The sequence below is a fragment of the Chelonia mydas genome, chromosome 2, assembly GCF_015237465.2.
Source record: "Chelonia mydas isolate rCheMyd1 chromosome 2, rCheMyd1.pri.v2, whole genome shotgun sequence".
Classification (NCBI taxonomy): domain Eukaryota; kingdom Metazoa; phylum Chordata; order Testudines; family Cheloniidae; genus Chelonia; species Chelonia mydas.
The window spans coordinates 101,262,532-101,287,330 of record NC_057850.1 but is presented as its reverse complement, the minus strand read 5'-3'; the positions used below and the strand labels follow the sequence as shown (position 1 = coordinate 101,287,330).

General features: G+C 37.3%; 1 protein-coding gene across 5 annotated transcripts in view; it reads right to left on the bottom strand.

Annotated features, from left to right (window-relative positions):
- ATP9B (ATPase phospholipid transporting 9B (putative)) overlaps nucleotides 1-24,799 on the bottom strand; it is a 282,270-nt gene that overhangs the window by 114,247 nt on the left and 143,224 nt on the right. For 3 of the 5 annotated variants that reach the window (XM_037892984.2, XM_037892983.2, XM_037892986.2), the window contains 3 exons: nucleotides 21,130-21,210; nucleotides 10,673-10,748; nucleotides 1,156-1,232 (listed from right to left, as the gene is read on the bottom strand). In XM_037892984.2, coding sequence (XP_037748912.1) covers nucleotides 1,156-1,232; nucleotides 10,673-10,748; nucleotides 21,130-21,210 — 234 coding nt within the window. The remainder of the gene's footprint in view (nucleotides 1-1,155; nucleotides 1,233-10,672; nucleotides 10,749-21,129; nucleotides 21,211-24,799) is intronic. The other 2 variants (XM_043540007.1, XM_037892985.2) reach the window with 2 other exon arrangements.

Genomic DNA, 24,799 nt, shown 5'->3' with positions numbered 1-24,799 from the left:
TACCTGAAAGGGGGTTCCAAAAAGGATGGATCTAGACTGTTCTCAGTGGTAGCAGATGACAGAACAAGGAGTAATGGTCTCAAGCTGCAGTGGGGAAGGTTTAGGCTGGATATTAGGAAAAACTTTTTCACTAGGAGGGTGGTGAAGCACTGGAATGGGCTACCTAGGGAGGTGGTGGAATCTCCTTCCTTAGAGGTTTTTAAGGTCAGGCTTGACAAAGCTCTGGCTGGGATGATTTAGTTGGGAATTGGTCCTGCTTTGAGCAGGGCGTTGGACTAGATGACCTCCTGAAGTCCCTTCCGACCCTGATATTCTATGATTCTATGAATTGGTGAGAGAAAGTTAATTAAAACACTGCCAAGGGATTAGGTTTAAGAGTCTTGTTATGATTTTGTTGGAATAATAAATAAAATAACCTGGCATGCAGCAATTTAAAAAATTACCCCTTTCCACCTCACAGCAGACCATCACATAGTAAATGTGCACTTGAAGACCACGCACATGCCCATGCACACAACACTCAACTCCTCTGCTTCCAAAGATGTCAAGTGATCTCATGAGAGAGAACCTTCTGTCATGCACAAAACAAAAACTTACCTAAGTGTAACTAACCAATCCCGTTCTAATGTTAGATTTGTTCTGCATTTTTCCTAGACTGCAGTGTACACAAACCTAACCCTGCAACTACTTCTATGTGGTGGACTTCTTTCCTCACACATAACCCCACTGAATCAGTGTGCTGACGAGAAGTCAAGGGGGCTCTGTGCAAGCTCAAGGGTAGGTGCACAGAGAGGAATTTGTAGAATCAGGGTCTAAAGCTATACTGCAGGCATACATTACTCTTGCTTTGTTTTCAGACCACTATAATTTCATTTTTAACTAGTCATTTTAAGATGTATTTCTGAAATGAGACAGAGCAATTTATAATATACATAATTAAGACACATCCAGTAGAAAGAACTCATCTGCAACACAAATACATTTAAAATTAAGCTAGTTTAAAAAACTCAGTTTGCTGCAATACAGAATGGTATTTACTTATAAACTTAGTGAACTGATGTTTTATTTTCTAATTTAGTACTTCAGAAAGAAAAAAATATAAAAAAGTTAGTAAAATGTGTTTAACAAGCAGTCATTCTAGTTATGCCAGCCTACCTTGTTCTTTGGATTGGATGTGTTCATTACACTTCGAGTCTCTTTTCCAGTGTATATGACAACACCAATTACTGTTCCTGGGAAACAGAAAAAGGGTTGATTATGAATGTTTTACCAAATGGGTAGATGAAGAGTAAGATAATAGAATTAAAAACCTACAAGTAGTTACAATCCTATAAACAAGCCACTTTTATAAGCAAAAACAATATATAAGCACAAGTCTTTCTACACGTATAATATCATCACACACTTTTTCATTTTAGCCATTGTAACAAAAGCTTCCTAGCATTCAAAAGCTAACAATTTTTGATGGACTATATGACAAGCTTTGTCTAAATTTACCTTATTATGTTTATGTAAATCACAGCAGATGATGAACTGGTAAATGCCATTCCATTGACATCACAGAGCATGGTAACAGCATTTCATGAACATCCACAAAAGTGATTATACTCTTTCACTTATGTCAGTGAAAGTAATAACACACTCTAAATCTTTAATTGTTAAAAATACATTTGATCTTAAAACCTTTTTAAACAAAACATTAAAAAACGGAGCGCACACTATGTTATAAAGACCCACTGATAGCCCCTCACAGTGAATTCTGAGTTCATTCAACATTGCTGAATATCTTGCTTACAGTGCTGCTGTAGCCATGTTGGTCCCAGGGTATTATAGAGACAAAGTTGGTGAGTTAGTATTACCTTGTCTCTAATATTACTGAATATGTGCAGTTCAGTACCTAAAATCAGTGCAAGCTCTGCTGTCACTTACAAACTGGTAAAGATGAGCTCTCACATTTATTTATATCACCAGAACACCACAAGTAAATTACTGCCTTATATTTTTAAGAGGCAAAAACCTATATAGGAGTTCTTTGAGTTCCTCTTACCTTCCATCAGTCAGTTTTTACTTAGAACATGACAGAAAATCAGGTTTCAGCATTGCTGAACATGTTGGTTAGCTATTAAGGAAAATTTAAAAACATTATCACCACACTTTTATCACTATTTCTGGTAGAATATTGAACACTTGTCTTTCATTTTCCTGAGCATTGCAATTTTTTGTGACCATAAAATATTAAATTAATTGCATTTCAAAGATATTTGAATTGTCCCTCTTTTTTTTTTTAAATGCCTTGCCTGCTGTGGAGGCTTACCCTATGGCTCATAAGAAAGTTTAAGTGTGGGACCTACAAACCTTCATCTCACAGGTTAATGAAGGCAAGATATTTTTAATTTTTTATTTTGATATTTTTAAAATGACTTAATCAGGACCACAAGTAGGGACTGATGTGACTGTGCTTGCACCATGGAAGACAATGCACATTTGAAAGAACGTATTCATATTAAAAGATCAACGGTAGGGGTGGCTTGAATTAAATGAGTGGGAAAGCAGGAGGCAGCTGAAATTAAGATGTGGGTAAAAATCTTGTATCCACATTCATTGCCAGTAATTACTAATGACCACCTAAAAATATTTACTCTTTTCTTTGAGTACAGAGGGTCTATAAATTCAGCAGAATAAGGGATTAATCGTACTTTAATGCTACTACTTATTAGATAATCTGCATCTCTTATCACTATAGTATATCACATGTCTCAAGCAACAGGTTATACATATTATTTTACAACAAATTAAAATATATATCTAAAATCATCATCAAAAGCAATAAGCTTTTATTTTTTAAAATAGCAAAAGAAAAAAATTCACCAAATTTGGAGTTATGAGAAACTTCTCAAATGTATTTTTACTTTTCAAATAGCAGTTAAATTCTCGCTCTCTTATCCTTGAAGTAAAATCCCGAATCAGATCAATATTTCCTTCTTCTTTTACTAATTCATTATATCTACTTCATTCAAGAGATGAATGTGCCATTAATATTAGATGCACATGATGGCAGAACAAGGCCACTTATAAACTTAAACATACTCCAAACATTTCTAGAGTCATCACGGGAAGAAAAAGAATTAACAATAATTAATCATACTAGACACAATCTGTCTGAGAAGCAAGGAAAAATAACCAGCAAGCAACTTACCAGTTTTAAATTAGAGTAGATATAGATCAGTATTACAGTAAACAGCTCAAAATGCAAAGGCCCAAATTTTACATGATCCATGACTTCCATGACTAATGCAGAAATAGTTTTCTACACATTCTTTACAGGCTAGCATTAATAAATCATAAAATAAGAAATTGAAGCTAATATATATATATAAATCATGCATAGAGTGAAAATGACATCTTATATATGTACAAGACAATCCATTTTTCAATAGCTTTCTCCATACAAAGTTATATTTATGTTACATTTATATACTGCACAGACACCTCTCATAACGCAGAATCCCAACACACTTTAGAAGCTCCAAAACAAAATATTCTCCTGTAATTCTTGGTCTTAATCATAGAAGTTAATCTTGGAAGTTAATCATAATAGAATCCCATTCCTGGGTATGTGCTCCCAGCAAATTACCATCTATATCTGTATCAAAGGTCTACCTAGTCTTGAAACAGTGGATCTGTTCTGAAAGATGACTCTCAACATGGCATTGTAAGGATCAATGACTTCCATACCAAATGTTCTCAGTTTACAAGTACTGTTAAAACTCTTTTCTAAGTCGCAGCACTGCAAACCAAAATGTCATGTTAGCTTATTTTCTTTTTATGTATCATTCCCAGTTACAAAGGTTCGGCAGGTCCAGTTATGCCCTGAATTACACTTGTACAACCCCATAATGTTTAACCTATGCTCTCAGCAGGGTTGTAACCAGAACTTTCCTCTGGGTTTGTTTTCACGTACAGCGCTAAGGCAGCACAGCTGTAGCTTCTCCAGTCAGTATAGTTAATCCACCTCCCAGAGAGGCCGTAGTTATGTCGGTGGGAGAAGGTCTCCTGTCAACATAGCACTGTCTACTCCGGGGATTAAGTAGGTAGGGATACTATGTTGCTCAGGGGTGTGGATTTTTCACACCCTTGAATGATGTAGTTATCCTGATATAGGTCTGTGGCATAAACCTGGTCTCTGTCTCTTCTTACCCCTTTGTGTTTTTGAATTCAGCATTCTCTATTTTAGCAATATCAGTCGAGCAAATTTTAGAATATGTTTCTACTGCTAATTAAGTCGCTAAGCTTATACAACTCTGAACACATAACGAAGGAAAGCTGTTAAGAAAGAAGGTGTGGTATTTACAGTCACTTTTCAAAGTAGAACAACACTTTATAAGCTATCTGCAAAGCTACAAACCTCCTTGTATTCTGTCTCGTCTTTCTAGTGTACAAGTTTTTCAAAGCAAAGGCTAGGCCTTCTTTTTTGTATCTTGACAGGCACTTTGCAATACTGCAAATAAGTTAGCAAACAACAGTGGTATCTTAGATACTAGTGTACAGTAACTGTGAGGAAAACTGAACTTTTAAGGTCAGCCACTGCATGTCAATACATCAGTGACCAAGAGTGCCTTTAACACGTTCTTGAAAGTGCAGTTCTGCTAAGGAATATAAATCAGAAATACTATCAGACAGCTTTTAAACCATAACAACTCGACTCTCTTGACAACTGTATGACCAGATGAAAGTGTAAAATTTACAAAAAAAGATAAAAAAATCAAAACTGTGCCAAATATCACTAAGATCATCAGAGCTTGTGTTATTCACTGTTCCCAAATCTTTGTCTGCTTGTCTGTTTTAAATTGCAAGTTTTCTGAGGAGGACTGTATCTATGTTTATGGAGTGCCCAGCATAATGGAGCCCTGAATCCTTTGTTTGGGTCTTTGGGCACTATCGTAACAAAAATGTTTAGCAATAATAAAATGAAAGAAAAAGCTGGATGAACATTCTGAAGAACCTTACGCCTTAACCCTCATGCTCAGGAAAAAGGGTTAAGGTTTCCTGCAGGTTAGGTTCTTGGTACTGCCGTACTCAGTGCTTAATTTGTAATGAAAGAGGTGCCAAGGCTCAAGCAACTTTTTTACATTCATAGCTGATGCAGCAAGCCCAGAGGTGCTGGGGCTATGAACTGTCAAGCCTAGAGGTTCCGGGGCTCAGCCCTGGCAAGCCCTGGCACAAATTAAGTACTGGCCGTATTCAAGAGTATTTTCAATAGGAGCAATTGGTGGATTTTCCCCAAGCCAAACTTCGTAGATCCTTTTAATAATGCTGAAGACCCATGTATCATGTGATTGGCAAGTACAAGGGAGGAAGGTCCTTTATATTTTAATATTGCTTTAGTATGATATTTTTATGTTTAAACTGACAAAAATTAGCAGGTGAAGTTCATAGGCAGAAGACTAGAATGCCAACAGTGCAAAACCCATCCATCAGCAGTCTAAAAACATTCCTAGAGGACTATGCCATTGCAATAAAGGAAGAGAGGAGAAACTCCTACTCCATGGTCATCCCAGCTTCATATTCATGACCAACAAATCTGTATAGTGAACCAATAAATAAATCTGACTTGCAATATCAAAACATGGACCTAAGAACCAACCACTGGCAAGCAACTCATTTTACTTCACAGCAAATATCAACCAAATATAAGAGGGCTCTGCCCCAGCAGAAATCTCTAAAAGCGCACAGCCCATAACCTCCTGCCCCTTATGACAGAATTTGACCTCATGATACCCTCTGATGATCTAGAAGCTCTTTAAAGTATTTTAGTCCCCACCTGCTAAACAGATTCTTGCCCCTCCTGGCTGGTAAAGGTTGGTGCAGAATAATTGTGCCCAGGCTAATATACGTTCTGAATGCCTCTTTTAGAGAAGAGATCACCCTAGAAAATAGTATAGTATGATCAATCATGAAAAAGCCAACAGTTGATGTAGTACACTTCAACTATCACTTCTCTCTCTAATCATCCATTTCTAGGTGAAATCTTTCAGAAAGCAAAAATCAAAATTCTAGCTTCATGTAATTTCTGCCAGTATCCTGGATACTTTGCAGCTGGGTTCCACAGCAGAGCACAACATAAAGACAGTGTTGGTAGCACCGAAAGAGAACAGTTAGAAGTCACATATCGATGCTCACACTAGTTGACCTCTCTTTCCCATACTGGTATAAAGGTTCACCTGCATGACATATCTGGACATAACAGTACAGCACTGAAATCTGACTCCAATCATTCCTTTCTATTGGGACCTGAAGTCCATCTGAAGGTCTCACAGGAGTCTACACTGTTCTCCCCCTTCATCAACTTCATGAGACCATTTGGAGAGGTGGTGAGAGATTCATTACCCTCAAGTCCAGTGGTATACGAACTATTTTAATGAGCTATTACATGTTTTTGTTAACAGTTCAGCTTAAGAAGACTTAGTTCTCAAGATTCTTCAGAACTCTTGGATGAATACTACACAGTCCTGGTGACTTGTTGCACCTTAATGTACTCATTTGTTCCAGCATTTCCTCAGTCTGACTGTACTTCAGCATTATTTGACCTGAAGTAGGTAGCTTCCAATATTTTCTTTGGTGAAAAATGATATCAAGAAACCATTTAACATCTTTGCAATGTCCTTATCCTCCTTAATAATTCCCTTTACTTCCTGGTCGTCTTTGATCTGATTATCTTGTAGTATTCTTGCTTCTGACAAACTGAAAGAATTTCCTCATATCTGTTCTTGGCAATTTATTTGCTCTCCAAATTCTCTCTTTGCTATCCTAATTATTATCTTACACTTTACTACTATAGTTTATGCTCCTTTTAATTGGGCTTTCTAGGGGTGGTTTTCCATTTTCTGAAAGATATCTGTTGTGTTTGAATAATCTCTTGAAAATTGTCATTTAAAGAGTGTTTTCTCCTGGTCCTTTTTGTCTACAGATATTCATAACACCTGCAACTCTACTGTGATATGTTTAAGTATTTTAATATCCTGATTTTTTTACTTTAGGGACTTTGATTAGCATCCTCAATTTTTTCAAATGAGCTTTTCTAAAGTTTAGGATCACAGCTGTCTCTTGGTAAAATATCTCCTATAGGATCCTGAGGGGACACACGCTGAGGTATCAAGTAGAGTTAAGAATCTTATAATTTGTTCTGACCATGAGAGTTCCGTGGACAGTCTATGTGTGATCCACATATGATTTACTGTTGTTTATTTAGATTTAAGTACACACACAAAAGAATGGCTATCCTGAGCTCTACATGCCCCTGTCAAATTAAAAGCACACTATAAATATAGATACAGAACAAAAATAGAAGGATATTTCCCCCCATCCTCTCATACATACAAGATGGCAAACCCTATTACAAGTTAATCAGACCAGAATATCTACTCACTAAAATTTCACAAAAGAAATGCCATCCCCAGTCTCTTCAACCGTCCTCAAAAATATGTCTGCACAGAACTATGGATAATCCCTAGCTGGGAAAAGTGCAGCAACCACTTGCTAAGTAATACAGATTGAGATAAGCACATAACACTGGTGTTGTACTCTGCACTGGCTCCCCAGTGAGAAGAGTTCAGTTTAGGGTCTCTGAATAGATATTCAAAGCCCCACATGGGATTGTCCAAGCTATCCGAGAGATGGCCTTCTACCCTGGGCCTCCAATAATAGTTGCATTCCATTGGAATTAAACAACTGTCAACCAACAGGGAGAGCCTTGTAAGTGAAGGAGACAAACTTCCACAGGAGCTGGCACTGGACTGTGGAACATATTGCCTGTACAAATAAGAATGACCACTAACCTCCCGGCATTCAAAACTTAATGAGCAACTCATCTCTTCAATTTTGTTTCTCTCCTCAGTAGCTCACAGACATACCGCACACTTTTTCTAAACAACTATTCAATTTACTCAGACAAAAAAGAAGAAAAGACTAACTGATTTGTAACTTTCTTTTTAACACTCTGAAGGCACTCAGATATTGTAGCACTGGGGGTTAAGTACATAGACAGACATGCAGAGAAATAGGCTAGTCATTCAGGTGTCAGACCTGGTATGAAAGTCCTTTTCCAGTTGTGCAATTACACAGACTGCACCCTTATTTTTTATCTGTGATGACTTTGCAAGAGTGATGCATGCCCTAGTGACCACAAAACTCCATTAGTGTAATTCCCTTTCAATAAGTCTCTCAGCAGGTCTTTCTCAATGATTACAGTACTTTCAGAATACAGCACTATATTGGTTCACAGTTTCAGCTATCCTGGTCATATTATACCTAGCCTGCTCTGTTTACTTAATAGCTCATACAATGGGCTTTTTATTACAATATTTTCATTTTTAAATTGCTCTCTTTTTAAAAGGAAACGACAAGATATCTCAGTAAATACAATAATAAAACACAGTAAAAGATAAATGATTTTGAAAGTGAGTGATTAAATTTAAAATGGCCCAACTAGTTTTCAAAACCTTTAATTGTGAAGGCTCTGGTCACATTCACAATCTTCTTCTGCACTTATTCTTAAGACTTTGCATTCATTCCCATTTTCATGGGATCTCTACCCCTAAGGAAGCAGACTGAAAATTCAGTTAAGCTGTACATGATTTGGGATCTAGAGGCAAAATATCCAGTAGAAGCAAAAGTTATACAACATTAACAGAAAAAAAAATCCCTTCTAAAATCTCCACTCAGTATATTAAAGTAACCACACACTTGATATACGTGAGCACACATAAAAAGTACAAATCTATTTAAATATATATAGGATGCCATTAGAAATGGTTTACACTTACATATATATATATATACACACACACACACTTACATATATATATACGGTATATATCTTGCGGATACATGCTGCTGATACTGGGCAGGGTCATTAGGAGGGTCAAGGTCAGGCCAGGAAAGAGTGTTTAGGGAATTATGTGGGGAATACCTCAGAAACCTTCAGCTCTGGTTGCTGCTGCCCTGATAATTTTTAGAGGAGAAAGACCACAAATCAATAGTGTGGAGGATCAGTAACAGAAGTCTAATGTATGCGTATAAGGGATTCGATGCACAGTAGATAAGGCGTGAATAATCCAGATTGTCTGTGCCCCTCAAAATATTTTCATACGTAACATTAGAATAGTTTATTAAAAAGGTACATACATAAAAAAGCTGAAATAAAGCCTGAATGGCTATAATTGTATGGATTTTCACTGGGTTGACAAAAGGCACAATCCTGACACAAAGCCCCTCCCCCAATTTTTTTCCCTGCTTGAAACAATTGGGATGATACAACAGGTCAGTGAAAAGGTCACCAGTTTGTTTTTTTTTCCAAATGGGCAAAACAATGTATTTTTCTCTAGCCTTGTTCTTGGAAATAGTGAAACTGTTTCAGCTGAAATTTTCCCCAAAAAATTCTGCCTGAAGCAGACACCAAGTATGGAACATTTCAGCCCAAAGAATTCAAGTTTGGTACCATCAGGAGCAATAGAAACAGGGTTTTATAATGGGAAGTGTCAGGCAACCTTAATAACAGGGCATGCTACCAGCCACACCTATAATTACAAAACCAGTTTTCTGTGTTCATTTTAGATACTCAACATGAAAAGAAATGAAGATGGTATGCTGGCATTCAAACAATGACAGATTGTCTTCTACCTACTTTCACTCTGAATCTCCATATTTTTAAAAGACTTAGGTTTCTCATAGTTTTCTTTAAATTTCAAAATTCCTGAAAGGTAATACACACTAAACTTTTGGGGATGAGGGTGTGTGCTCATGTGTGCACGTACTGTGAAATAGTTTCCATCATTGTTTGGTCAGTGTAGGCACAACAAATGGGAGAGTGGAAAAACATTTTTTAAAGGAAAATTTGATTGTACAACCACAAAAAATGGTATGGGGACTCATGGCCCTCAAATGAATTATCCAAAATTACTTTAAACTTAAAAAAAATAAACTGACTAGATTTCACATTTGCAGGGTTTTTAAAAAAATATTAGTATCAGTACAGCACAGTGTTTAGGTATTGTACGATTAAATAAAAACTCTTATGCAGAGAATGTTCTACATTTCTCTGATTATTAATTAATATACCATTTCATCTTATGGAGCATCCTTTACAATATATGCAAGTAAGGAACCTGAAATTTAGTGAGGATTGGAAACATCTGTTTTTATTCAGCGCTCAGTGTCCACTACCTTTAGTGCTGCACTTTAACTGAATTTTCCCTCAGGGTGTAGTCTCAGAAATTTACAATAAGTTATAATACACACAAAATGTCATATCACACACACTTCAGTAAGAGACTACATTGAGCTAAAGGGAAAGAATTACACAGGAAGTTTCAATTAAAGAAAGTAACAGGTGAGCATTTAAGGTACTGTGCAAAGGACAGCACAAGTCAAACAACAAACCCACAGTATGGGATATTGTTAAGGATAAAAAAGAAAGACAATAAGTAAAGAGTTAGTAGCAGGAAGACGTATTTGGATATAAAGTTAGAAAGTCAGACTCAGGAACAATAGACACATCATGAAGAGTTTTGAAAGCCATTAATAAGTTACTTTGCAAAATAGTATATATTGTCACTGAGGCGCTTAAGTACATCATAATAAGTACATCATAATGACAGCATGCATCATTGCTCACCTGAAGCAACAACAGTGCTTGCCCATAGTGTATTTTCTATGCTGAGGCTTTCATGAACAGTTGGATCACTGTCTTCCTGTTAAAAACATGAACAATATGTAAATCAACAATTCCCTACCACCCAAGTTTATAACTAGAGATTTCAGGATGATGCCAGATCACACACAAATAAAAGCAAGAATAAAAGCTTGTCAAATAACTCTCCTGTACCCTCAGGCCAGCCATTCTACAATAGTATTCACTGTATATGGATTTTTATATGTATGTAAGAGAGGCCATCTTCCTTAAATATTCAAGTGAAATATTTCATAGATTTTACGGCCAGAAGGGACCAATAGATCATCTAGTCTGTACTCCTGTATATGACAGGTGATTACGTTTCACCTAGATACCCCTGTGATGATCCTAGCATGCTACAGAAGAAGGTAAAAAAACCCTGAAGGTCCCTGCCAAACTGACTTGAGAAAGTCCTTGTTGATCCCAAATCTGGCAGTTTGATCCTGTGCATAAAACACACCCTAGTCAGGCACCTAAGAAAGATTATTCTCTCTACCACCTCAGAACACTAGTGAACCCTGTCAGGTGCCTCATCTTTAGCTTTGGCAGATCTCTGATGTTTCAAAGGAAGCATCAGAATGCATCTAGGTGGTGAGGATGGAATATCCTTCCAAACCCCGGAGACAACTGACTGCAGCCCTGAAGCATGAGATTTTATCATAGTTACTGTCTTAATGCAGAGCTGCAAGTGTAATGAGCATGCTGAGGACAATGCAGGCAATCCTGTTTTTCCTGTAGCCCATGAAAAAAGGGTGATGAACAGGGGAATTAATAGATTCACAAATTTCAAGGCCAGATGGAACCACCATCCATCCCAATCCCATCCCAACAAACGTGTGCAAAATTTCTTCCAGAAACTGGATTTAAAACATATATTTTAGAATGATATCTATTCTCATTCTAAAGACTCTAAGAGATGATGAGTCCACCACCTCCCCTGCTATGCTGTTTCAGTGTTTAATTATGCTCACTGCTAGGAAATTGTATCTATTTCAAGATAGAATTTGTCTAACTTCAACTTCCAGCCACTGGATCTTGTTTTGCCTTTGTCAGCAAGACTGAAGAGCCCCCCACTATCAGATAGCTTTTCCATGTGTAAGTACCTAGACACAGGGATCAAGTCACCTCTAAATCTTCCCTTCGATAAGCTGAATAAGTTGAGCTCCTTTAGACTCACATCATAAGACTTGTTTTGATACCCTGAATGTGATTTGATTTATGCTCATACAGAGTCCCACTGAAGTCAATGGGGCTCCACAGCAGCATAGGTGTAAGCCCACGTGGATCAGTTTACAGAATAAAGGACCTAAGTACATAGTCACAGGTGAATTAAAATTACTATTACGCATCAAAAAGAAAATGAGTTGCTCTATTCATTATGATCATGTTACTTATCTTTTATGAGTAACTTTTTTTTTTCTCACCATTTCCTTTGTAACTCCAGTGACAAGATAGCAACCTTAGGTAGTTTTATAATTCTTAATATTCATATGTACACTCTTACATAGTCAAAGTACACATTTAAAATCTAACAGGAAAATCTATCTATAGTTACCTGAAAATTTCCTTTCTTCAAGTAATAAGGTCCACAGATCCACCAAAATAGGTAATCCAGTCTGCTTGCAGCTTGAGGGCAGAACCAGACCAGTCAGTAACTGGCAACAGAGGAATGCCCTGTCTACTGAAATTTCCTCCATTTGAGAATTTCCAAGTTTACTTTCTTAAATTCTAAGATTGTATTAAAAATATTTTGAGGCAAAAATCACAACAATTCTTCCTACTGCAGCCTGGTAAACTTCACCTCTTAATGACAACATACACAAATCCTTGGATGTCAATTTCTCTCTCTATTCTGGAGGATCCATTTGTCTCCAGGGTGGGCCCAATCTGCAGAACTTAATTTTTGAAGATAGGAAATGTGCAGGCAACCACAGATACATTTTCGTATTCTTCATGCCAAGATCCACAGATCTATTACAATGGGACTTACATAGCAATGTGGAAAGTAGGATTATCCTTTAAATGTAGGCATCCAAAAAGTAGTAATTTACATATAAATATCTCTTCCATCTTCCTTTATGGGTGGAGAAGACTTTTGTCAAAACAAAGGAAATGGCACTAGCTAAGATTAGATGACCAACATATAAAATTAGGTGAACTAATGGCCATCTAGCAGATTTCAATACAGGAGACATGACTACTCTGCCCTGGCAGTGTCAGTGCTCTTAAACTTTGATGCTTACCTGAAGGAGAAAGATTTCTTGAACTTATTTAGGGAGTGAATGCTATGACAGTTGTGAGGACTACCTGTCTGAATTAAAGATATAAACTGGGTCTCATTAGAGAAAGCTCCCACCTTCAAAAAAAATCTGATTGGAGACAATAGCCACCAGGAGGACTACTTTAAGTGCTATGAAATATATTGATATCTGCTGCAAGGGCTCAATCTGAGGAGTGTAGTAAGGAGCAGAATGAGGTTCCAAGGTAGTGTTCTATGAACTTGCAGGATTGGAATATGGTTGATGTCCTCAGGAAGCTTTTAATGTTGGTATTTATACAAAACATCCTCTTTTTGACCCTGTTAACAACAATATACCATACAGACAACCTATTTGCTTGGACACTCATATAAACACAATTAAGTCCTCCAGAGTTATGGTGACTCAAGGCTATGTTTCTTTGGTTTAACATAGTAGTAAAACATAGTAGTATGGACTGAAGAATTTGTTCTGTTGACTTCTCTTCTGGGTCCATGAGAGCAATAATCACTTCATCCAAGTATTCATTTTAAACTTGTCTGATCCTGGACGGAGGACTGATCTTGCAATAACTGACCTCTTCTGTAAGTCAAAGACATCTGAAGATCCAGCGCTAGGTTAATCAAGTTTGAGCAACATAGCCTCTTTTATCAACTGGTAACTCATGTATAAACAAAGCCATCTTCTCCCACAGATAGAATTGGTAATGGGCCATCACTGCCTAGTAAATTAGCTATCTTAATCCCAAGAGAAGACGAGAATACCTTTCTCCCAAGGGTATCCATCTTCTTCCCCTTTCTAGACACAGGAGCCAAATGGGCTTGACCAGATCTGAACTTATTACTAGTTGCAGCAACCACCAAAGAAGCTGGCATGAAGTGAGCATGAAAATATGCAAACCCCTCATGAGGTATCTGACAGAGTTTGTCCACTCTCTTAGAGCTAGGTTGGCAAGAAGCAGAGGTGGCCAAAACAGCTGTAGCGGGTTTCAAAAGACCATCCAATATGGGTAACAACATCCTATTCCTGGAAGGAGTGCCACGAATGTCAAATGCAGGATGTGATGCCTCTTTCACAGTAACCAAAGGTAAGTTCAAAGTGGATGCAATGTGACCCACTAATTCATGGAATTGCAAAGCCTCTTGAGGAGGAGATAATGCAGAAGCAACACCCACATGCTCACCAGGAGACAACTCAGGATCTAAGTCTGAATCAAACTGACCTTGCTCAAAAAGGGGAGCAAACTTCTCATCCTATTCTTCAGACAAAGCATAAGGCACCACTGACTGAGTTGTAGATGGATCTGATGGAATCAGATCCGAAGATTCCTCAGCTGCTGGATTTTTAACAGTCAGAACATCACTTCTGCATCCACAAGCTGGATGATTCAGAAACTCCTGTGTTGGAGCCCAGTAATTCCACAGAGCCCAGGACTTCCAGTCTCTGCAATAATTGGAATCCAAGAATATACCCCCAGGAAGGGGAACAAACTGTCCTGAAGACAGAGAAAATCCAGACTTAGATGACAAATGTGGATGGTCCTGAACTTTTAACTCTTCCTTTGTACTCTTCTAACTGAAGGTCTGACCTCAAATCTGCCATGGATCTCACTGGAGATAGTAATAGCACCGGAGAATGAGGCGACATAAAAGGTGAGAAGGATCCGCCTGGTGTCTTAGAAGGAGCCAAAGATGGATCTGCAGAAAGACTCACAATATCTTCTGTTTTACTACTCTTTCCAAGAGAAAGGGATATAGCTCTCAGAACCCATAAAGCCTTTCTCTTCCTCTCCTCCAAGGGTCTCTCTTTCAGATCAGACGAACACACAGATACTGAACGACGAACATAATCTGTCACAATAATAGTCTTTTTTGGATCTGACAACAGCCAGGGAGTTGGAACAGACAATGGTGCTAGCCTTACAGACTTAAGCATTACCGAATCCAGAGAGGCTTAGCTCTGTAACCCTGGACTGTGAAACTGAATGCAAAACTGATTTAGGTTTCAGTCAGAACTGCAGAGTATGTATCCAAATTGGACAGAACTGATAAGTCTGACCCACTGGATCTAGCACTGTTCACAGTGATCCTCTTTTCCCTCACCTTTTTCTTCTGAGTCAACACAGACGGAACTGGTGGCTTGGTCATAGGCTCCCTAGCCCACATCTGGAAAGATGGTGCCTTTGACACCCTAACAGCCACTATGGGGGCAAAAAAACCTGGAGGGAACTTGATGAGGCAAAGGCATTCCCCTGCCATCAGTGACTGACAGGTTGAGTTCTGCCCCTAAGCTGCAAGCAGACTGAAGTATCAGATCTGTGGACCACAGCTTGAAGAAGGATTCTGAGTTTTAATAGGAAGAAGGAGATTAGATTGATACAACAGTTAAAATATACGATTAACAGAATAAATAATTAGAGATGGAGAAAACCCATCGCACCAGTGTAACCTTCTTCTTTGCAGTATATTTTTGTGCTTTTGTTTTTGTAAAACTTTGAATATACTAACATCAAAAGAAAAGAAAAGCGTAGACACACGGCTGTGAAAATGCACAAGCAATTATACAGTGGCTGTACGTCAAGAGCTCTTTGCTCTCTAAGACAAATTTAATACGTGCCTTTTAAAGTTATTTCCCCATGTTTTAAAAGTGGATGGCAAAGATAAAAAGGTGAGCCGTGTTCATGGAAAAATGGATTTTATAATGCCAACTGAGAAGAAGCATCTCATTCCATGTCGGCTGGTCTCTCTTCACCCCAGACAGGCTGCCTCTTCTAGCTGACAAAGTGACACTATTAAACCTCTTTTTTCTACTGCAACCACAATATTATGTACTGGCAGCTGAACCTCCTTCCATTCATGTCTTGCTTGTCAGGATACTGATTGGTGCTGAAGCTCACTTTGCTTCCATGTGCTTCTCCATTCCAGTGACCATTTTATTGCCTTTCCTCTACTGCTGCTTGCTCCCTACCCAACCTATCTACCTCTCCCTCACCACTCCCATTCTACCCCAGGCACTGCACGTCCCACACCAAACCAGCCCACCTTTCAGATGCAGCTTTCTTTTGTATCCACCCACAATCTGCCCCTTAATAAAATTATTACTAATAATACAAATAAAGTGGAATTAAATGGTTAAAAATGCAAATGTGCTATAGTGTTATTTTAGCTTTACATTTATTTTATTCAGGTTTCTGCATCCTAATCAGAGGAAGGTGTTTAAGGTAAGGACAAGTGGTTCTGCAAATTTCCAAAAGGTAATTACGGCTTATGGGAGGGTGACTGCGGGAATGAATAAACATAACCATTCTCTCTTGTAGCCTGAAATTTCCAGAGAAGTCATTAAAAATGAACTCATATTCAAGGGTAGTTTGTTCACATGAGATGGCATTTATCTTTTATGCTCAAGTCACCTTTTCCTGCTGAGATGCATATAATGACAACATAAAACCCCTCAGAATTAACACAATATGTACACTGGCTCTACAATAATCCACTATTCCCCCTAACTATTCCCCCCAGTGCTTTGTTTTACCATAATTTAAAATGTTCAATACAGGAATAGGTCTTTACTCAGAAAGTATAGCATCACCTAAATTCATGAAACCTATGGCACCATAAACAACTGCATAATAAAAAGCCCGCTACCACCATCAGATAGGAAAATAAAATACCTTACTCAATTGGGGGAGGGGCAAAAGGAGGACTAGTACTGAAGCATTTGATGCAAGACCTCAATGGATAATCCACCTCTAACAGATATATTAGGGTCTATCTGTCCACAAGGATGTTGTCTGTTAGTTTGCAGTAACGGAGAACAGCAATAAATAGTTGGAAATTATCTGATTCTATAACTAAACAAGTTATTCTTCACTGATCATAGATTTAAATAATTCTTCACTGAATGTCTCTTTGGATTGAAACTCATCTTTTTGCTATTAGATTTCTGAAGGTTCCTCCTGTCATTAGAATTAACCTTATTTCCAGAATACTGATGAATAATTTAATCTTCCACAGTCCAGATTCCAAGAGGTAAAAACTTCTCTAAGAGCTTCCCATGCTGGTTTAGATAAGTTGATTGCCAACACAATTTAAATTGAGGTAACTTGGAACTGCAAGCTTTTGGTTCGGTTAGTTTCCAACTCTTACTGCACTAGAGAGCTTTTATACATATGCAGTTCTTGACAATCTTTACGATATTACATCCTGGAGATCTATGTGTTCCATAATCCCTGTTTTTGGAAGCTAACAAATGGTACTTATAAAGCAGCACTATTTGAAAAAAGAATGAATGACAGCCTTGTCAAAATGAATGTGTCCTAGGACCTGAGTCTAAAATATGTTATAACACCAACTAAAAGAGTGTGCAAACTACATGTAGCTATCTGAAAGTTTCTGGAAACTATAATCTGCTTAAAAAAACACTCTAGAGCAGTGGTTGCATCTATCTTTAACAGCTGCTGATATTGACCAGATTTAATGAACAAGACAATAGAGAAGTCAACAGAAAACCCATTTTGCATGGCTTAATCCCAAAGATGACTCAAAATGCATGCATCATTGTCTCTCTGAACCTGTAAAATCTAATCTCATACCACTTAACATAGTACAATCAGATCTAGAGAGCTAGTTTATTGTCTCTTGGTAAAAAGTGTGACGTTTACATGAAAACACTGGGAAAGTTAGAGACTATGATGGAATTCCATCATCATGTAAGGGCCAGGTTGTGCACAGTACCGTGTGCTCTTGCAGAGGAAGCAGTGGGGCATGCAAGACACTCCCTATATCATAGATAGCAGTGCAGGGAAAAGGGAAGCGATCTCCACAGAGCCACTACTCACTCTTCTAAGTGGGTAGATAGTGGGTGCAGCTTTAGCATTAGCACAATGCAGTTGTGCTCATGCCAGGGGAAATATACTGGACAAACTATCAGCTTGGCTCAGGGTACGCTCTCCCCAAAGCTGTGGAAAATCTGACTTCGTCACAAACAGCTATCTAGTCTGCTCATAGGGCAATGCAACTATGTGCTGCCCCATTCACAGTGCTTGACTTTGCTTGTGGCAAAGTCACAACTTAACTCTAAAGAAAGAAAAATTCCATACAGGGAGAATCGGCCACTAGGACACAGACTAGCCTCATTACCATGGCTAACTTAACAGCTACCAAAACAGACAGCTAATAGGACAGATATACCAAGTGTTTCAAAGATGTGCCATCAGTTTGTTCAGCACCAGATTTGTGTCCAAAGAAGATAGAGGTTCAAGAACATGTGGGAACATGGATGGTACCCATCATTTAAACCCTCTTGTAACTTGGCTGCCCAAAGATAGAGGTTCCCTTGATAATGATATAGCATGTTTATTGTGACAGGGAAAATCTAACTGTACTCACAGCAAAACTACATTCCTATGATATAAGCAAATTATGGAAAATAAAAACTGCAGCTGATAGAGGGTCATTGACCTTGCTGGATGCCCACGTCGCAAACCTCATTTACTTCACGGAATAGTGTTTTCTCACAAAGTATTTAAATGGCTTCTCAATAAGACATTGTACATACCCTGAGCATTCCCAAGTCTAGTGTGCAAGATGGTACTATACTGCAAGTCACCAGACACAGAGATTTTGGATCAAAGCTCAGGATCTGGTCCAGTTTCTACCAGAATATCCTGGAGATTTAACTGATTAAAAGGAGTCTCTCAAGCCATAAAAAGCAGATCTTGGGAACCAAGTGGATCACGCATAAGAGGAAGTTTTCCTTGTTCCATCATATCTTTGTCTTGGAAGCAGAGGAATTGGAAGAAAGGAGAAGAAACCCCAACTCCAGGTCAGAGCGCCAGGGATCACTAAGAACAAGATGAACTAACACGAAATCTTTAAGAATCAATTTTTTATAAAGAAGGTCAAGCATGCAAAACTAATCCTACAGTGACATTATTGAGGAAATTGGTAGCAATGTTAAGTTGAATGCCAGCCACATTTACTGTGTGACCAGCACAAACTATATATTGTATATATCATTCTCCATATACATATGTCGAGCTACAACATCCCAGCTCTGAGGGTATCCAGAATTGGCAGCAGTGATTTTAATTAGTGAGCTACAATGTATTACCAATTTGAGTCACCTGGGTCAACTGAAAAAGCAGCAACAAGTTGATGGCAATGACTATACAATCCTATATGATTCATACTCACTGTTTAACAAATAGGACCTCCTAGAACATGTAATTATAACAGATGATGAATTTATAATTAAGGTTATGATTTGGTCATGGTAGTCACAGCAACTGTGAATTTGAATAAAACCTGCAAAATTTTGGATATGGCTATAAAAACACATTTGATGAGGCCAGCACACTGGTGCACAGCATCCCAGACCACCCAGGTTTGTCCTGTTTGTCTCTCTATTTCCAGAGGGGCAAACAGGACAAACCTGAGTGACATTCCAACCCCATGTACTAGCTCACAATACCTGGAGTATGGAGCCAGGCCCACCCGTTGGTCTCCAAACACCCTCTCCCCACACCCCATCTTTAAGCAACCCCATTATACTCTTGTGTATGTTGATGTAGCAATAATATACAGTGTTTTATTATTGTGATTTATTTTCCCCCCATCTCTGCTATGATATTCACTATCAATTTCCATACCAAAATTGGAGCCTTGCTTGTCCCACAAGAAACACACAATAATGCCCCACATTTTCCTTGCATTTACTCTTATATCAAATCAGAACAACAGTATAAGGGCAAATATCTTTTAAAAACCTGATGTTCTGTTTCATTAATAATACCAATGTGACAAAAAATGCAGCAAAACCCAAATGTTGCAAATACAGTATGAAATATTGGTGAATCTCAGTCCATTGTTTCATACACAGGCACCCCAAAAACAAAATATAATAAAATAAAATAAAACTCTTCCTTAGTACCCTTGCAGAGAGGTCAATCTTTCTCTGCGTTTTTTAGGGATGTTAATGAAAAAAAGTTAGTAAGGTTTGATAAGTTTTTGGCACATATTTTGATTAGAAAAATGTAAACATGTTAAAGAAAGGAAATGCACTGCTACAGCATCCAAACAACCTTCATTCTGTCCTTTCTGACTTCATGAAAAACAACACGATTAAGACATTTTAGTGTTTGTGTTCTTGAACTAGATTTAACCAATTTTTAAAGACATTTCAGACACTTTCTCCTTCTGACCTCTCTCAAATGGTATCTTTACTGGGCAGAGTTAAGAGGATTTGGTTAATCTGACTGGGCATTTCCATACGTTAATATGAACAGATTTTTTACGTTACACTCTGAATTTCCTGCATTTATAATGCTTGGATTAGGGATAATTACAACAGCCCTCCAATTCATTTTACCTTAGTTCCATACTTTCAACCCTAACTCCATCTTACTGCAGGTTTTGTGACACTTACCAGCATATCAGTGAACAGGGCCTCAAGGCATGGTGCTGCTTTCTCAGATACTTCTTTTGGCTCTCTTAATATGGAATTGGTAATCAGGCCTCAGCTGGCACTGTTCAACTATCTGCCTTGAGACTCATTTTCCTACCACAATTTTCTAACAATTATCAAAGATTAACAAGGATCCTTTTATTCTTTTAGGGACACTCTGAAATTTGAAAATACAAGCTTCTCACGTGGAAGCCACAATAACCAGCAAAAGACCAACTGATATGATTTACACTGAATTTAAAACTATGGCTCTTCAGTGCAGAAAAGTTAGCAACTGCTTTGCATCATACTACTGACAAATGTCTAAATGATCAATTTCCCCTCAGTTTGTGATATGTGTTTTAGACAATATATATTGTGGTTGGAAGTAAAATGAATATTAATATATTATTTTGAACTATTTCTACAACAATACTACTACATCTGGACATATAAAGTTCTCAATTTCTAGTTTCTACTTTAAAAAAAAACCTTATGGCTTTGCTAATATAATTTCCTGCCATTTAGTATCAAAAATATTGCTAATATAAAATACTTCTATAACAAGGGAATAACAAATGCTCATCTAAAACTCAGAGAAAAATAAATTGTGTTTAGATACTGAAATGATGGGTTCCACATATGGAGAAAAGTAGAGGAGTTGGGATAGACACAGGTACGTACGTAGGTATTACTCACCCGTGTGAAGGTACCTTCAAAACTGTGAATATCCAATTGTGGCTTCTGAGCATAAACATAAGCACTGATTGAAAAAAGATCCTGTAATACATAATACATTTACTTAATCATGAATTTAATTTATAACTAAATGAATGCATATACACACATACACACACAACTAAGTAACTATTGTTCATTTTTATGTTTTTTAAATATCAGTAAATTTATTTTCCCAGTGAAGTCAATGAGAATTTTACTCAAGTAAGGACTAGGATCAGACCCTGCTTACAGTATATCTCATATTATACAGGAATTGTGTGCTAGAATACAATGAAAATATCAAGTTTGTACAAATGTTAGATGCCATCTATTGAACTATTTTGTATTTATAGCTTAAGTGTGAAAGAGATTTTGTTTATTGGAGGGTTGTTTTTTTTAATAGCCTAATTAAAAATGAAAACTGTATCTCCTGATTTTTTTTCCTTTAAAAATAATTGAAAGGGTATCCTGCCTCCTTGTTGACATTCATGGGCAGTTTTTCAGCAAGGGCGAAAATGGCTGAATATATCGGGGAAAATAATGAAACTGAATAAATATTAAGTGCTGTTAAATGACCAAAGTCAACAAAGAGGGGAAAAAAAAAAAAAGATTTCCCCTTAGCTATTCTGTAACAGAAAGCTTAGATTTACTTAATGTCCTATGGGAAATTAGTTTGGTGGTCTCAGTCCAGTGTCCAGATGTCCACATCAATACCACCCCACTCTCTGCTTAGAACTGGCACAGTGGATTTGCTCCTGCTCTCATTGAAGCGGATATGAAAAATTCCAGCAACTGCAACAGGAGCATGATAAATCAATGGGATTACTCACATGCTCAAAGTTAGGCACATAATTAACTATTTTGCTGAGTTGGAAGTTACATTAACAATACTGTTGTCTGTGTCAGCAGATAAACCATTAACTAAATGGACATGGAGACTGAACTATGGTCATCCTGCTGAGCTGGTCCCTCCAAGTTGGGGGGAAGGCACATTAGCAAGGCAGCAGTGAGAGTCTTGCAGTGTCACTCTATAAACTGTACTTATTTTGTTTATAAAAGACTTCTCAATCTCCAAAGCAATTTTCTAGAGAGCTAAAAAATTTACATAATTTTATACAAGTATATTTAAAAAAAGATAAAATTTGGCTATTTAAAAACCAGAAATATAAACAAGCAAAAAAACAAAACCAAGGATTTTGAGATTGTAAGGTGTTATTTTTTCAGTGCAAATACTTGTAATCAAAAATAAATATAAAGTGAGCACTGTACACTTTGTATTCTGTGTTGTAATTGAAATCAATATATTTGAAAATGTAGAAAACATCCACAAATATTTAAATAAATGGCATTCTATTATTGTTTATTCGTGATTAATTTTTTTAATCACTTGACAGTCCTACTTTCAGTGCATTCTGGACAGTCAATATCAAAAACTGATCAAGTAAGATTTCACTAGTGAGTCCAACTATCTGCATTGGAAGGGTAAATAAACCAGAATGATTGGGGACTTGACATCAAAAAGAGTCCACCCTAGTATCACAACCTGCACTGCAGTCCTTGTCTATTCCCTCAGTGAACTACCATACCACACATCACCTCTCACTTCCTTTTTTTCCATTGGCTGATCAGCCGCATGGAAGTAAAGAGATCTCCTCCATACTATCTATGATTTCTCTGGGCAGCAGACTTTAAAGGCAGTAGCACTCCATTTGTGGTATCTCAGATGGGTCACCTTCAGAAGTTGAATTAAGCATTTTTACACCCTTCATCATGGTCACATTATCACAATTTGACCTTGAATGTAGAAAGAGTCTTATTTATAAAGAATTACACACAATCATTTTACCATATTTTTAGTTATTTAGATAAGTAAGTACATTCATTATCCACACATTAAGCTCTCATTTGCATTTTATCAAACTCGCTTCCATCTTATTCTGAAAAAGTACCTCTATACATAAATCTACGAGTCACCAAATTAATTTGTAACTGACATTTTTATTTTGTAGTTAAGAAATATATCTTACCCCATACTCTGCACGACTATATATCCGTATATCATTCTAGTATTTCGTTGACAAGTGTTATAAAAGTAAATCAAGTTTCAACACTAACTCTTGAAAAATATCTTTTTTTATCTTAAACCATCAGCCATTTATTGTCGTTTTTCACACGACGTTCCACTCATTGCATTCTTGTCCTATTAAGTTAGTTTTCATCAGCTTCGTGAGAAATAATTCATAGGAAACTAATACACATGTGGTGTCCTATATCTTCATTATTCACTTCTTTCCAATCTGTTATCACCTACAATTTAGATAATCCAGGCTATTATGTGCTTTATAGTATACTGAAAAATAAGAGTCTCTCAGAACTGGATAGTACAGCAGAAAACTAATACCACACACATACTCATACACAATAAAAAACTGTCACTGAAGTGTGTCAAGCAAAAACTCTTTCTTTCTTTCTTTCTCTTTCTTTCTTTCCAGAGTACCTTAGTTGAGAAACAACATTAGAAGGCATGGAAGTGGGAAGATTCATCTCATGTAAATTAGCATTTGTAAAACAATATACTTTCCTGATTCCAAATGTTTCTTCTACTGTTTTTACTAATTGCTCCTACTGATGCCCTTTGTAGCTTACTGCATTTTAACCCCTCTGTATAAATAGTCTCGTTCTCTTCACCTTATATTTTGCCCCCCCTTTTTTTGTTTTTGAGATCTAAGAGCATCTTTGTCTTTCAGAAGCCTTCTTAATTTCCATTTTGTGAAAAATGAATTCTCTCATCTTTCTCAAGAATTAAGATCCTAAAGTCCCCTATGCTTTTGTGGCCATTTTCTACAGAAGTCTCTAATATCCTTTTATTCTGAGGAAGCTAGAACCTCCAGAGTATTCCAAGTGTGGCCTCTTTTCTCTAAGTGCTAGAATGTTTATACTGATTTACACTTACAGAGGATACCAAAACAGTAGTTTATTTGGTGTGTTGCTTGTAAGGGGGGGGGGATATGTTTGCCTAAATGGCATACCTGCTGCACTCAATAGCTTCCTTGAGTAACTTTGTCTTCTGAACAAGGGAAATTTCCCCTGCAGTCAGATGCACAGTACAACATTAAGCATTTAACATGAACATCTTTCAAAGGATGATGATCATACATGGAAGCTAGGTTTTCATAACACGGGGGAGGGAGAGAGAGATCACCAATTTAAATTCCAGTATGGATGTAATTCCATGTCCCAGGTGACTGTTTATCAACCAAGGAAAATTTTTAAGAGGACCATGGTCCACAGTTAGTCTTACAATTTAAGTGGGACAGAAAGGGGGCAGAAGGTTTTCCTCCATCCAACACTATCATCCCAGAGGCAAAAGCTTCCCTTAATCTCACCCCAGTAGCTACACAGAGGAGTTAATGGCTCCATAATCTGAGGCTGGAAAACTAACACAGATGGGTCAAGGCTTATGATAGACATGATACCGTATGTAAACAGTTTAAACTATTTTGAAAATTTGCAGAGCCTGTGCAAAAGGACACTCCAACACTAAAGAGTTTTTCTTTTATAAATGGCTTTTAAGAATAATGGAATGAGATTATTAAATAAACCAAGTATTCATCAATAAAATCACATTAATATAAAGAAATTAATGTTC